A 16,603-nucleotide genomic window follows, 5' to 3' on the forward strand; every position below is an offset into this window, starting at 1 on the left:
GATTACTGTAATGATTTTGTTTAAATTGAACCTAAGGTATAATTGTTATTAAACAATGTCTGTTCAAAAACTTTAGATGGTTGAAAAACTGTACTTAGTCGTCTTAAATCTCATTTATATGAAAAGATTCAATCATCATTTTTTGTCCGTGTGGAGTTTCAATTTTGATGGCTTTCCATAGCCATGATGATTTTTGTACCGTAACTGCATATTCGATCATGTACACCTAAACACGACCATCACAGAAAACTATAAAATAAATAAATAATTTAATATCATTTCTAAGCTGTATTGCACGCGCGCACACACACGGTTCTAAAAATGAACTAATCTCTATGTGCATCATGTCACAGCGTATGTAATGTTAGTCTGCTAACGCCTTTCCAGAGCCAAAGTTTTGTTCGTACTAAATTTATTTCAAAGCATAATCGTAAAAGTTTCAATATGATCTTTTCAAAATAAAAGGTTGTTTTAGTTTGAAGTTTAAAGTTCTTAACTTTCTTTCTTAAAAAAAAATCTTTAAAGTTTGAATACATTCATATCTTCTATTTATCTTTTAGAAGATTACTGTAATGATTTTGTTTAACGGTGACCCTAAAGTATAATTGTTATAATGTGAGACAATGTCTGTTCAAAAACTTTCGATGGTTGAAAAACTGAAACTGAAAAACTCGGGGAGATAATGTCACAGTAAATCTAGTCTGCGTTCCAGAGCATATACATCCAGAGTTTATACTAAATTCATTTAAAAGCATAACCTTAAAAGTTTAAATTAGATATTTTTAAAATGAAAGATTGTTTAAATTAGATATTTATATATGTCAATAAAAGTTTTATTAAAATCATATCTTCTATTCATCTTCTTAGAAGATTTATGTAATGATTTTGTCTAACGGTGACCTAAATTATAATTGTTACTAAACAGCGTCTGTTCAAAAACTTTAGATGGTTGAAAAACTGTACTTAGTCGTCTTAGATCTTATTTATACAAAACTATTTCAAACAGTATTTTTGTCCATACAACATGTTGTCAAAGTCTGTCACAATGTTTTGTTGTTTTTAAGACATCCGAGGACTCTACATTGCTCTTATTTAGACTAAGTTGTATCATTTGGAAAATCACCACACAATTATATTTTCATCTGTGGGTGGCTGAAGGATTTCCTTGTAGTTTATGAGTCTCTGAGCTGATGTGTCGTCTCGATCTGCCAGATCTCATGTTCTCTATTGATGGGGTCAGTCTCATCATTGATGATAAACAGTTCAGTGTATATCTTGTTTAGAGAGACCGACTGTGGTGCACTTCCCTCCAAAGTCCTCTCATTCCTTACATTCTGAAGAATTTCTAAAAATCAGGACAAAGTTGGATAGTCATATTATTAACAGGAGCATCACGCTTATGAATGCACAGTGTTCTACAACAAGAGACCTTACCATGTTCGTTTACCGAGGTAGAGTGAGACACCTGAAAAAAAATAAAAATAAAAATACACATACATAAATATCTATATCTATCTATCTATCTATCTATCTATCTATCTATCTATCTATCTATCTATCTATCTATATCTATATCTATATATATAACATACACAAATCATTTCTTAACTAAGCAACTGTTTCTTAAATTATCAGACACTCACCACACTGATGTTAACTTCACCAGTCTTGTCTACTATGATTGGAGCAAATATTGACCCACCATTCCTCTGGTCAATTGTTAAGTTAAGCTGTCCGAATGATGTAGAATTATTATTATGCTGGAAGGTTGTTAGGCTGTTGATTTGTCATGTTTCCAGAATGTGCACCATCTGTTAAAAAATTAACAATTAAATACACAACCAAAACCATGTAAAGCTTATTGAAGATTGAGAAACATATTGACTACTAACAAAGTAAATTATAAATCTTTTCCTACATTTGATATTCTTTTTTTCTGATTTTTTTCACAATGGACTTGATCCTTTTTAATGCTGTTTTCTCTCCATATTTATTCTGTAGTTCCTCTACTGTGTCTTCCAACCTCCCTGTTGTTCTTCTCCAGCTGTGTTAACCAAAGACAAACAATTAGAAGAATAAAATGTATGTACAATAGCAAAAATAAAGTTGGTCATTAGTTGTTAGGGTTAGATACACCTGCAGACCAGCCCGTTCTCATACCCAAATCGTCACTTTTTCGTCACTTTCAACCATGCTTCAATATCCGACGCACAAAGCACCCTTTAGCGTCCATATGAGACGCATAACCCTACCACATACCTAAACCTACCCATAACCGAAGCGTCACATATGGACGCTAAAGGGTGCTTTGTGCGTCGGATATTGACGAACTTTCGAAAGCGTCAGTTACATGACGCCTAAACCTACCCATAACCGAAGCGTCACATATGGACGCTAAAGGGTGCTTTGTGCGTCGGATATTGAAGCATGGTTGAAAGTGACGAAAAAGTGACGATTTGGGGTGAGAATGTGTTGTGCAGACACATTCATACACCAGTTCACCTGTTTTCATTTAGCATACACCAGAGTTCAAACATTCACTTTTTCAAAGGCCAGATTAGCTCATAAATATGGCAACCAAAGCCACATGTACAGTGAACAGACGCACAGCAGGTTAAAACAATAGTCTATGTTAGGACAATAACAATAATAGTCTATGTTAGGACAATAGTATGCTCACAGGAGCCGCTGAGAGCGAGTTCCAGCTGATAACGGTCATAAAGTGCGAGATAAGGTGCAAGTAGCTAAACTAAACATTTCATATTTGACAGAAATGTTTTGAGAAATGTTAAACAACGACAAAAATAATCAAGGCAAACTAATCAACTTTTTTCTAATTTCACCATTTTTAACTTAAAATAAGCCTATATAATACATGTGATTTAATGTGAGAGGAGAAGAAACAAATAACAGCCATTTTTATCATATTAGGCATAAGATTAATAATGAATGTGTACATATAGTGAATTAATTTAATAAACATATGTACCTAACATCCATAGCCTTCAGTAAATTAAGGCTAGACAAAGTTCCTTTTTAACTCTGCCCCCTGTTAGTTAGAACTTTGGAGTACTTAAAATTGTGGGGCTCAAAAATAAGTGTCATTTGGAACTCTTTTATAGTTATTTTTATCAAAAAATATGTTGACAATGAATAAAAACGTTAGTGCCATTCGAAGGCACCATTTTAGATAGTTTGGCATGCATGGGATTGTGTGTCCATATGCTAGTGAGAGCGAGCGTCTGGTGCTCAGAAATACATTCTACAATGATATAAAATATATCTTCATTAAATGCCTATTTTGTCTATTCTACTAATGTCTATTCTTTAATCCACACATAAATCGTAAGCGCATAATATCACCTGCTCAAGTACTTCTTGATGAGTACGTGTTGAGCGGGCGTTCGTAAAAAGCACTTTCGATTCACTTAAAAAAAATAAAATAAAAAATAAAAAAAATATTTACATTACCTTCCGTCTTCAGCATCTGATGATTCCCGATATTATAGTTACTTTATTCCTTTATGACTCTGTTTTTCGGTTCAGCATTTAATATCAAATTAGAGGTTATGGTTTTATTGTTTTACACTTCTCAAGCGATTTCTGTTTGCTTTAAACAAGCGACTTTTAATTTTTTAGATTTGATAGAGTATTTTATATTTTGGAGGCTTTTTTGTTAAAGACCCTATCCTTAAAGGTACGCTGTGTAGGAATTTCTCCCATCTAGCGGTGAAATTCTATTTTGCATTTAAACGAATAGTGCTCTCTAGCGCCTCGCTTTTTCAAATGCGTGTTGCAACTGCGGTAGCCGTTATGTGCCAAGAAGCTATGACAACATGTCTTCCAATAGCACTTCATCGAGTTTAATTGTACTTGTTCTACTGTTATGCTGCCTATATAATGATATAATGATATAATGATTTACACAACCAAGCAATGAAAAAAGCTTGTCATTTAGACCGTAACTTTGACTTACCTGTCGAGAAGAAAGCAGGCAACTTCAGCATCCCTTTCAAAGTAAATGGTAAATGGACTGCATTTATATAGCGCTTTCACAGACCTATGGCCACCAAAGTGCTTTACATAGCCTCACATTCAACCATTCACACACCGACGGCGGTGTCAGCCATGCAAGGCGCCATCCAGCAAAGTCTTTCTCCTTCATTAGCTCTTTCCACCTGTGAAAAGCTATCCCGATATTTATTTACATCCCGATAAATTACATTTTTGCTTTTTGGCGACGAGGATTCCTTCTCCTGTGGCTCTGCATAACTATGATCCTGCATTATATTGTACCGTGCAGTGCAGCCTTTCAAATGTACCGGGGCAGTATCAACGCCCCCCATAATGTCTAGCGGTTAGGATTCCTGGTTTTCACCCAGGCTGCCCGGGTTCGACTCCCGTTATGGGAAGGCAATTTTTTTATATTGCCAACAAAATTCAAGTTATTCAAGTTCATCAATAATCATTTTTAGTTATTCATAGTCTTGGAGGCCTACACGAACTGCAGAAACAAGCAGAAGATATGTAAAAACTCATAAATGCTGTTTCAGTACTGAATCATTTTCACAAATACAATTATACTAAATTCAGAAAATTTCACTATGGAATATTTTACTTTATCTATCATAATTTCAATTTAGTATGTCATCATTTAAACTTTTCATCTCATAATTATGACGCATAGTCATCATTTTAATTTCAACTTTTTAAGTCATAATTTCGACTTTTTGTCATAATTATTACTTAATTCAGAATTGCAATCTTTGTCAATTACGCCTTTTTAATGTAATACTTAAAACGTTTTTAAGTCATCATTTGGTAGCACTATTTTGATGGTCCTTTTGAACGTGCTGTTGACTATAGTAGTGTTGCACCTGCATGTCCACTAACTCGCTTGTGAGAGTGTGTAAAGTAAACTCTCATTAGTGTTAGTAGAGGATTAGTGGACTGGTAGGGTTAGGGTTAGAATAAGTTGAGATATAGTTGAGTTACTTATAGTCAGTAGAATATTTGTTGGGGAGCATCACAATAAAGAGTTAGCAGATATTAAGCACAGTCTATTTTTTCAGATGTTTAAATGACAAAATACCATTTTTCAACCGAGTGAATCTAGGCCTTCAAAAGTCATAACTTCAGGGGTCAACGGTTTAGGTCAGTTGGCGAAAACACTTCGTGTGTAAAAATCAAATACTGTATTAAACTTTTCAAAGGATAATCTAGCTTTAAAGTTAAAACCAGACATATCTTCATACCTGTTGTGTTCTGACACAAGGCCATTAACTTGTTCTTTTTTGTTTTATAAATGTACAGTACTTCTACAAATATCAACCTGATGGACTGAATACACGATTAAACAAGATAATCATGCTACCAAATACGTCTGACACAACATTTTTAAGAAAAAACAGTGTTTTAAAATACAACTAAACCATGATAACAGATGATTTTTGACAGTCCTACAGTTTTTGACAGTCCTACATAAATGCATGTTGATTACTGAGTTTCAGGCATAGTGCAATGTTCGAGAAATCTAATATTGGCGTAATCTTTGCGAGGTCTCACTCACAACGCACAACTTTGTGTTGGGCATACCTTTACTAAAATAAAATATTATGGAAGTCATTTTCAAACTGTAATTATACCATATTTTATTTATTAATATTATGGCTTCATGTTGATTTTAAGTTTTTTATTTGTTTGTTATTAACTAATACCTTCATCTTTTAACTAACATCCAGCACAAAATTAAAGAGATGTATGAGCTAAGGATGTTCTCTGACCCCAAATAAACTGCAATGTTCACAATCTACAATATACAGTTAGATATTCACCTACATAGTATGTGTGTAAATAGTTGTGCTTAAATCTTTGTGTGTATTTTTACACACCATAGTGATGCAAAGTTCCACACCCTATGGACTAACTTTAAAACATCATCTTATTCTTTATCTTTAAGATTCAAAAGACCAAATCCCTAAGAAAAGAGGATTGAAAAGCTCCGTTTATAATAAAAAGTATCCAAATGATGGTTTTGTTACTCCGCTAGATTTAGTCATCTTGTTCAGACGACACTGTTTCACATTTTGTATGTTGGACTGTGTGTGTGTGTGTGTGTGTGTGTGTGTGTGTGTGTGTGTGTGTGTGTGTGTGTGTGTGTGTGTGTGTGTGTGTGTGTGTGTGTGTGTGTGTGTGTTTTAGGTGAAGACGTTTCTTTGAGAGCCGTCAACATTCAGTGTTTATATAAATAAATGACCATTAAGAATTTAAGTGAAATTTTAAGAAGAAACTTTCCCTCTATCTACGAATCACACAAAGTGCATGCTGTTTTACACTTAAACTATTACAACAGAATCACATCTGACTATGGCACTGAGAGAGGCATATTCATCAAAGCTTGAGGCTGTTAAACAAAGTTCCACACTTTGGTAAAATTGCACAAAAGTAAATTCTAGAGGTCAACTGGGTTAAAAGTAAATGAGCCATTTAAAACAAATACAGAAAAGCCACTATAGTGATCAGTTTTAGCTTTTGAATTTCTGTAATTGATCTTGTTTTTGTACAGTTTGCAAAAAGTATATAGTCTCAGAGCGTGGTCAAACATGTTCATATAGGAATGTATGAAAAACATGAACAAAAATTGCATAAAGAGAATTAAAAGATGGTCCTTCTAGTATGAGAGTGTTTAAGACTAAACAAATCATATTTCTTTTAGAACATCTTTCTACGAAACATCGACATCAAAGATGAGTATTACACTTCAAACTCGTCTAACTATTACACTTATTTTGTTATTATTACACTGTTATTTTGTGTGTCTGTGTCACTAAACAACAGTTAAGCTAATGAATCACAGTTGATACGTGGTATTTTTACGCGAAAGGAGGGTTGATTCATTTTTTATTCTGTCCCCACCAATACTTTGAGTTTTAGGCATCTGTCTTTTAGGCCCGATCCAGAAAACAGACGTTGTGTTTATGTCTTAATAATTGTTCTGCTTTTTATGATCTTCTTTTTATTCGGCATAATGCTGAATGTTTTAACATATCATAAATTTCAATGGTTAGAAAAATCATCTAACTATTATATCTAACAATCAACAGTTATATGTGAAACAAGCTCAGTCGCATTAGAGTCGGATTCTTGTTTATATTGAACATTGTTATTGAAGCGCATGTTTAACAGTGCTATTATTCTTGGCCTCATCAAAGTTTTCACCGGAGCATACCGACTCTGAAACAAGACTTTGTTTAAAAGATTTTGTTTGCATTTCTTCTGAAACAACCTGTTTTGAAATTGTTTAACAATTTTTAACATCAGCGTAACACTTATCGCATTGCTGGGTGTGATTGTAATGTTTTGTATGGCGTTTTCTTTACACTTTCCCACGGATATCGGTTTCCTACAGTTAGCTAATGTTAGTGAACTCTAGGTCTTCTCTTTGTTCATATACGACAGTATTCACATGAATTGGTTTGATTTGATAAAATGATGGTTGAAACCATCATCTTCACGTGAGACATTTACATTATATTATTATTATACCGTCCTAGTTTTTAAATAGCGCTAAAATTTATATTTTATATTTTAACCCTTTATGCGGATATAGAATACCACACAAGGTTCTCTGTTCTCTGGTTCTATGTTTTTAAAAATACCGCGAAACAAAGACAAGGACCCTCAAAATCTGTGCATACAACAAAACACACATGTAGGTGTACTATGATTTATCAGAAAATTACTTTTGTTTGAAGAAAAACTTCAATCAGCTGGTGCTTGATAACTATTGAAGTTATTAAACAATAGTCTATGTTAGGACAATAATAGTCTATGTTAGGAACACCCGTGAATTCAGTAATAATGCGTTTAATGCGATATCACGTTTTAATTTTAACTCAAAACGCTAAAGGTCTATGAACTTTAACATCTTCATAGTTGGTCAAATTAACTAAAAGCATGCGCAAAATGATTCTTAAAGCACATTAACTTAAAGCATGTGAATCCTAACTACTTTCTAAATGTTTGTTACAGAACTTATGGTGAACAATTCACCCATGCATATGTTTTAAACGTTTTTCAGATTTAAAAAAATCAGTTTTTGTAACTGGATTGAGTAAAAATAATAAACTTCTCTCTGGTGGCATGTAGGACTTGTTGTTTATGCAGGAACAAGTTATTTATGGCTTTCCTGATGACGACACCCTATTCAACCCCTCCAGTGGGGCGAGGGGGCGGACCCCAATCGCTGTCCTGATAAATATTTCAGGACATCGCATGCTCTAGCTCTACTCTAGCTCTACTAGCCACGGACTGCTGTGCTACTGCATCATCTCATTGATCAAAAGCCGCTTCAGCATTCCTGTTTGCCTGAACCTGACGCAAACTACGCTTCTACGACTCACGCTTCTGACCCAAAAACACAAACTTCCGAGCATTAACGCACAAACCCTGGACGACTGTGCTGCAAGGACTCACTCAGGAGATTCCAGGAACATTCCAGGAACGAAAAGCATCTTTCATCATCGAATAGTGGACTATTCGAAAAATTGAAAAAATGGCGACGCAAAAACGGATGGAGAACAAGTATCATCCGGCGTGTGAGTGCGCCACGGGCAAAGAGTGTCCTTTAACCCCCTGAGGTCTACGGTATCGCCGGCGATACCAGCTCGCTTTTTTTTTATCAATGTAAAAGAAACTCATAAATACTCTGTTGACTTTGATTTTCCATAGGAGTTTCATACATCAATCGATTCTGTTAAATGTGTATTATTTTTGTGTATACTCACAATAAAAACAAAGTGTTGTGCTTTTTGCCAAATAAAGAAAAATAAACACGAAGCGAGTTCTGCCTTCTCTCTGCCAGTGAAGTCCATTCTGAAACGCGTCCGAAAATGAACAATAACTGAGCGAATACTCAGTCAAACAGGCATACAGAGACACAGGCATGAAGCTTGAATTCTCTTCTTTTAAATGAAGTAATTTATATAAAAAACAAATATTTTCATCTTGTGAAATCTGTATTAAAAGAGAGCGATTCCAGTCGAGCTCATCTCATCTCATTACGTTATAATCGGCCACGCCCACGGAGAGCGCGCGCTATTCAAACGCAAATGACTGAGACGATCCCATACAAACTGTGAACGCCCACATATCAGCTCGAGAAAACACATCAAGTTTATTCAGATAAGTGTAGTTGTCTACACTGTCTCGCAGCGCTGTGAGGAATAATAATAATGGAAAACTTACCTCAGAAGTGCTGGTATTTCGAGGAGCAACGGATGGAATAATGTAGTAAGTTTTTTTTTTTCATTCTCAAGTAAATCGCGTTTCTGTGTGAATGAATGAACGAAAGAGATGCGCTGTTTACCACAACTCGCAAAAAGACGGTTTAAATTTGAATTGCGTTTCTGTGTGTGAATAAATGATCTGCTTTTAGCAAACTATTTTGCTATACTGAGTAAAATCGATTGAAATATGTTGAAATAAAATGTATTTGTATAAGCAACGTATTAAACTGCAAATTAACATTTATATTCCTTATAATAAAAACGAAAGACCTATGTTACAGACATATGAAAGACAACATTTCGTTGATTAGTTTTGGATAGATTACACATTTTTACTGTAAAATATCTGCCACCTCAAATAAGCTTTTGTTTGCCAATTTTTGCTAATATGTTAAATATAGTATGTTTTGTCAATGTAGGCTATATTCGAAGTTTGAAATATGTATGATAAAATGTATACTTTAGTTTTTACAAAGAAAGATTACACTTCAATTGTTGTTGTAATTGTAACCTTTTTAATAAAAAAAAATATATTTACAAGGTAGATGTAAACAAATTTTAAAAGGTAAATATAAGCATTTTCTTTAAATAATTTTTATTGTGTTTTATTATTGACAAATTTGGGGAGAGGATACATATTCCAAAACTGAAAATACAGTATGAGAATTAACTGCACAATTAATAGACATGTTTTCCTTGGATATTATACAATTTGCAAGCAAAATGTATGAAAAAAAAAAAAAATTGACATGCTTCCAACTGTGAACCAATTTGGTAGAATATATATATATACTGTATATATATTGCTCTTGCATTCTTTCTTGTGGCTATAGGTGACACACCTGAATGAATGGCTCATTAAGTATGCGGGCCCCATTGTCTCCTAAGGTGTGAACCACTACATATGCATGATGCTGTTGAATGGTTGACGCCCCTTGCGCATATTGCCTTTACAAACAAAAAGTGTTTTACAAGATTTAAATCAATGTATTGTGTTATGTGAATGATAAGGGCAGGATGATTTTCACATCATTTTGAAGAAAAAACTCTAGGCAAAGACATCAATTAGTCAAAAGTCTTATTGACACGTATTTAGTATGTGTTTTGTGGCCTTATTTCAGAAACTTTAGTTTTTAGTTTTTTCAATAACCATGCATAAACATTATTCTCTCAAAAATACAAACATGTACATGCATGTTGCTCACATATTATGGTAGCCCTGTTTGTGCTAAATAGAGTGTAATTATACCTTTGCCATTAATATGTTTATAAGCAACTGAAAAAAGCACAAATGTCAGGGCATGTCAGAACATCTCAAGGACCCCAAAAACCCCTCAGACCTCAGAGGGTTAAGAGCTACGCTAGACTCTATGTTTAAAGATCATTTTAGAGGTCAGATGGTTGGCTTGATGCACAGGATCATCGATGCTGCGTGTGGTATTAAAAACGATTGTGCACAGGATACCAAACGTGTGACACATCTCAAAAATAAAATGGATGTCGTAAGAGGCCTGACAAAGTCATGGACTGATGTAACGCCCATGTTTTTTAACGGCAAAGAGCCGAACGGCGTAATCCTCAAAAAAGTTCTGGATGTGCTGCGTGAATGTTGTGACGAATTCGAAATCACAGAGATACTCGCTATATGGACTTTTGTAACAGATCTCTGCGTGTCACTGGTGTCAAAAAATGCAAAAACTGACGTTGGTGAAATAGTTGAAAGTCTGGTCAACTATACTCTAGACCAAAACATGATAGCCTGCAGAGATTTTCTATTCTGGTTAGACCATCTGTAAACGTCGTTTTACTTTATGTACTGCCGATCTATCATTTTCTTCACTACTTCAATGTATACTCGAAAGTATAATGTTGAAATAAAATTTTCTGAATGAAAAAATGTCTGAGCTCATAAAAATAGTATGACACAACTTATTCTTTAGGAGGTATTAAATAAAATAGTATACATAATAATAATATTTAGAATAATTAAAAAATACTACCTGATTTAAAAGATTAAATATTTAAATATTTGATTTCTGCATTTAAATGACTGTATTCCCGAGGTGGCAACCATTTCCAAGATGTGAATACCTGAAATTGTGTGGTGATTTTTCAATTTTTGAAATTGTGGTGTTTGATTTTGTTTTTTAGCATCGGTTCCTGCATCATAGAGGGTATTTAATAAGTTTAATAAGATTATGTGTTCTGTCATGGACGACTAGACACTAGTCATGGGATGTCCAGCAGAGAGAAGGGCTTGAGTGGACACACCCTGTGGTCACATTTTTACCCGCCACCGCAAACCTCCTGTCGTCCTCTCACTCTGCCTTTTCCCCCCGCTTCACAACGTAGCCATCTTACAGCTTTCCAACCCTGCGACAGCCGTAACATCAACCACCACGGCATCTTTTTCAGGCCAAATGGAGGAGCAGGTGGGTTACTTAAACACGGCATTCAGCAACCTGGCCCTTTCCAGTCCTATTTCCTCCCGTGGAGTTGAGGATATGTCTCACCAGCGACCTCCGACTTGTCACAATCCTGGCATGCGTCGGGAACTGGAACGCCTTGACACCTTTCAGAATTGGACTCTTGCTACATTAGCTCCAGCTGAGCTTGCCAAAAGTGGTTTCTACTACGTTGGCCAGGGCGACAGAGTGGCTTGCTTCAGTTGTGGAGGCCAGCTTAGCAACTGGGAACCGGGAGATCGGGCAGCATCAGAGCACCAGAGGCATTACCCCAACTGCCGCTTCATTCAAGGTGACCGTGCAGATAATGTACCTTTATCTGGTGGCGGCCTTTCCAATGGATCGGCAATGCAACAGTGTGAAGAAAGGTTGCTCACATTTGTCAACTGGCCCTCAAGAATAACTGTTCGACCAGACCAATTGGCTAAGGCTGGTTTTTACTATGTTGGTCGTAATGATGACATGAAGTGCTTTTTTTGTGATGGCGGACTCAGATGTTGGGAGTCTGGTGATGATCCATGGAGAGAACATGCTAAGTGGTTTCCAAGATGTGAATACCTGTTGCAAGAAAAGGGCCAAGAGTTTGTTCATCAGAATCAAGCAAGATTTCCAAGACTATTTGAACAGCTATTGACTAATGGAGACAGCGACTCAAGAGAATTTGTTGATCCAGCTGTTGTACACCTGGGTCCTGGAGAAGATGCAGTGATGATGAACAATCCTGTGGTGAAGCAAACCGTTCAAAGCAAAATTCTCGCAAGTGGAGAAAATTACAAAACCGTTCAAGAGTTGGTGTCTGATTTACTACGTGCGGAAGATGAGAAGAGAGAAGAGGAGAGAGAAAGTAAGTTTCTTACTTTTCTTAAGAAACATCATCTTGCCGTGTCACAGCGGCTAAAAAGTGTGCAGAGCTTAATGGACCGTCTTCTAGAGGAGAACGTCATCTCGCAGAAAGAGTATGGCATTATTCGTAACTGCACTATAGTCAAGCAGCAGACAGGGCAGCTCATTGAGTTAGTCCTGTCGAAAGGAAATGCAGCAGCAGAGGTCTTCTGCAACTGGATCAAGAAGAATGATGTCTGCCTGCTGAGAGATCTGATGGCCCAGACAAATGAAGCTGCATCACCGAGTCAAGATCTTTCAGACTTGCCTATGGAGGAACAGTTAAGAAGACTTCAAGAGGAGCGCACATGCAAAGTTTGCATGGATAAGGAAGTGAACATTGTCTTCATCCCCTGTGGTCACCTAGTTGTGTGCAAAGAATGTGCGCCTTCTCTACGCAAGTGCCCCATATGTAGAGGCTTGGTGAAAGGCGCTGTCCGTACTTTCCTATCATAAAGTTTTCCTATCATTTGGATTTGCAAATTTACATTTAACTTGACGAATAAAAACAATGTAACCAAAAAAAATAAATATATATATATATATATATATATATATATATACAACTTAGTCTAAGTAAGAGCAATGTAGAGTCCTCGGATGTCTTAAAAATAACGCAACAACAAAACATTGTGACAAACTTTGACAACATGTTGTATGGACAAAATACTGTTTGAAATATTTTTGTATAAATAAGATCTAAGACGCCTAAGTACAGTTTTTCAACCATCTAAAGTTTTTGAACAGACCCTGTTTAGTAACAATTATAATTTAGGTCACCGTTAGACAAAATCATTACATAAGTCTTCTAAGAAGATAAATAGAAGATATGATTTTAATAAAACTTTTATTGACATATATAAATATCTAATTTAAACTTTTAAGGTTATGCTTTTAAATGAATTTAGTGTAAAACTCTGGATGTAGTATGCTCTGGAACGCGGACTAGATTTACTGTGACATTGTCCCCCGAGTTTTTCAGTTTCAGTTTTTCAACCATCGAAAGTTTTTGAACAGACATTGTCTCACATTATTACAATTATACTTTAGGGTCACCGTTAAACAAAATCATTACAGTAATCTTCTAAAAGATAAATAGAAGATATGAATGTATTCAAACTTTAAAGATTTTTTTTAAGAAAGAAAGTTAAGAACTTTAAACTTCAAACTAAAACAACCTTTTATTTTTAAAAGATCATATTGAAACTTTTAAGATTATGCTTTTAAATGAATTTAGTGTGAACAAAACTTTGGCTCTGGAAAGGCGTTAGTAGACTAACATTACATACGCTGTGACATGATGCACATAGAGATTAGTTAATTTTTTAGAACCGTGTGTGTGCGCGCGTGCAATACAGCTTAGAAATGATATTAAATTATTTATTTATTTATTTATTTATTTATTTATTTCATTTTTGAAAATGTACAAATGTAGTTTTCTGTGATGGTCGTGTTTAGGTGTACATGATCGAATATGCAGTTACGGTACAAAAATCATCATGGCTATGGAAAGCCATCAAAATTGAAACTCCACACGGACAAAAAATGATGATTGAATCTTTTCATATAAATGAGATTTAAGACGACTAAGTACAGTTTTTCAACCATCTAAAGTTTTTGAACAGACATTGTTTAATAACAATTATACCTTAGGTTCAATTTAAACAAAATCATTACAGTAATCTTCTAAAAGATAAATAGAAGATGTGTATGTATTCAAACTTTAAATATTTTTTTTAAGAAAGAAAGTTAAGAACTTTAAACTTCAGACTAAAACAATCTTTTGTTTTTAAAAGATATCTTTTAAACTTTTAAGATTATACTTCTTATAAACTCAGCACCTGATATCCTGATCACTGAATTTGTGTGACTCTCTCACACACACACACACACACACACACACACACACACACACACACACACACTTTGTCTGGTGCTTTTTGAAAGCTCCGCAGGTCAAACGCTGGTGTAAAGAGGCCCTTTAGTTATCTAAACATGTACTGTAAGATGATTTTTTATTTTTGTGAACCCGTTTCATTTATTGCGTTGTTTCATGAGCTGTATGTTTTTTCTTCAACTCTCTAAACATTTAACTGATTGTTTCATAACATGTAGGCCTATGTTGTTGTTTTTTTCTTCAACTCTATAAACATTTAACTCATTGCAATTTTTTTGTGAATCCATTTTATTTAAACTGGATAGTTGTACATTTATTTCAACTTTTTGTGTGAGGTTTTAGTAAGATCTTTATTTTATATTATTTATTTATAATCATTTATATTCTTTTAAAGAACAGAATGTTTTATGTCAGATGATTTTTTATTCTTTTGTTTATCTAAAACTGAAAGAATTGGTTTCAGTAAGATGCTATTTTATATTATTGTATATTATATTATTTGTGTGAAATATACATTATTTTATAAAATCTCTGTTTCTCACTATCACTGTGCTCTGGAATGTGGAGGAGCAGAAGGAGGGGGGGTGTCAGAATGCGGAGGGCGCGCGCACCACTCAGGCCGGGGCTGTGCTGGAGAGGCGCTTTAGTTATCTAAACATGTGAGATGATTTTTTATTTTCGTGAACCCGTTTCATTTATTGCATTGTTTCTATATGTTTTTTCTTCAGCTCTCTAAACATTTAACTGATTGTTTCATAACCTGTATGTTTTTTGTTTTTTTGTTTTTTGTTTGTTTTTTAACTCTATAAACATTTAACTGATTTCAATTGTTTTTATGACTCCATTTTATTTAAACTTTTTGAGTGAGATTTTAGTAAGATCTTTATAAACATTTCATTTATATTCTTTTAAAATAACTGAATGGTTTTTCAACATTTGTGTGAGATTACTTCCACAGTTTTTTCTTATCAGTTTCACAGTACAGCCCGGATACGCTCAGGAATATGTAGGGAGGATCGTGTGTGTGTGTGATACCAACTTCAAAAACACACACTAGCTGTCATATTATTATAACAGTGTCTTCAAACAATTAAAACTAGCTGTCATATAGCCATGACGTATTATTTAATCACAGTGTCTTCAAACGATCAAAAGGCTTCAAAAACACTAACTGTCATGTTCAAAAGGCATCAAACTAGCTGTCAGATACCATGACATATTGTTATATCACTTTCTGTCAATATCAAAAGACTTCAAAACCTTCTGTCATGTTCAAAAGACATCCAAAGTCAAAACTAGCTGTCAAAACATGATCAAAAGCTGTCAAACTGTCAATCAAAAGTCAAAACTAGCTGTCAACCTGTCAATCAAAAGTCAAAACTAACTGTCAACCTGTCAATCAAAAGTCAAAACTAGCTGTCAACCTGTCAATCAAAAGTCAAAAGGGGCGGGGCATCTGTCACCGGAAGGGGCGGGACACCGGAATGGGCGGGACCTGTCACCGGAAGGGGCGGGACCTGTCACCGGAAGGGGCGGGGCACCTGTCAATCAATCATTTTTTGACAGGAGGTGTCTGGAACTTACTACTAAAGTGCAACAAATTAATATCCATCACATTACATAATATTTACATTTTAAATTGTACCTCAAATAGATGAGTACATGAAATTATAGATTTAATTATGAAATAATTACTTATGAAACAAATGCACAGAATATTTACACAAAAGCACTTACATGCCTGCTAAATTTAATCCAAACATTAATAAAAACATCACCTAGGCCTATATCAAAAATAAAGGTAAGCTAATTGAGTTTACTTAAAAAGTGCAGCCATGTGTGCAGCATGGTCATAACTAAACTCAGGAGGAATGTGGCTATCCAGGAATGAGGAATCCATGCTTTACTGACGTGCAGACACAGGTTTTACACAGAAAGAGAATTAGGCTATGCTTACATTCCAAACAATTAAAGTTATTATCGATGTGTAAACCTTATGTTTACTGTAAGAGCGGGCACGTCCATTTGTTACTTAAATGTGCGAGGCTTGTGATGTCATCCTGAAGTCTCGC

At 34.9% G+C, this 16,603-nt stretch overlaps 1 protein-coding gene across 1 annotated transcript; it reads left to right on the top strand.

Moving 5' to 3' along the window:
• Positions 1–10,649: 10,649 nt before the first annotated feature.
• LOC309488889 (baculoviral IAP repeat-containing protein 2-like) lies at positions 10,650–13,090 on the top strand (the record flags this gene model as incomplete). The annotated part of the gene is made up of 1 exon (XM_082157307.1): positions 10,650–13,090. Exon 1 carries the CDS (start codon positions 11,708–11,710, stop codon positions 13,088–13,090), a length of 1,383 nt encoding a protein of 460 aa, XP_082013433.1. The 5' UTR covers positions 10,650–11,707.
• Between the last annotated feature and the right edge of the window lie 3,513 nt (positions 13,091–16,603).

Source organism: Leuciscus leuciscus, assembly GCF_965113295.1.
Source record: "Leuciscus leuciscus genome assembly, chromosome: 24".
Classification (NCBI taxonomy): domain Eukaryota; kingdom Metazoa; phylum Chordata; class Actinopteri; order Cypriniformes; family Leuciscidae; genus Leuciscus; species Leuciscus leuciscus.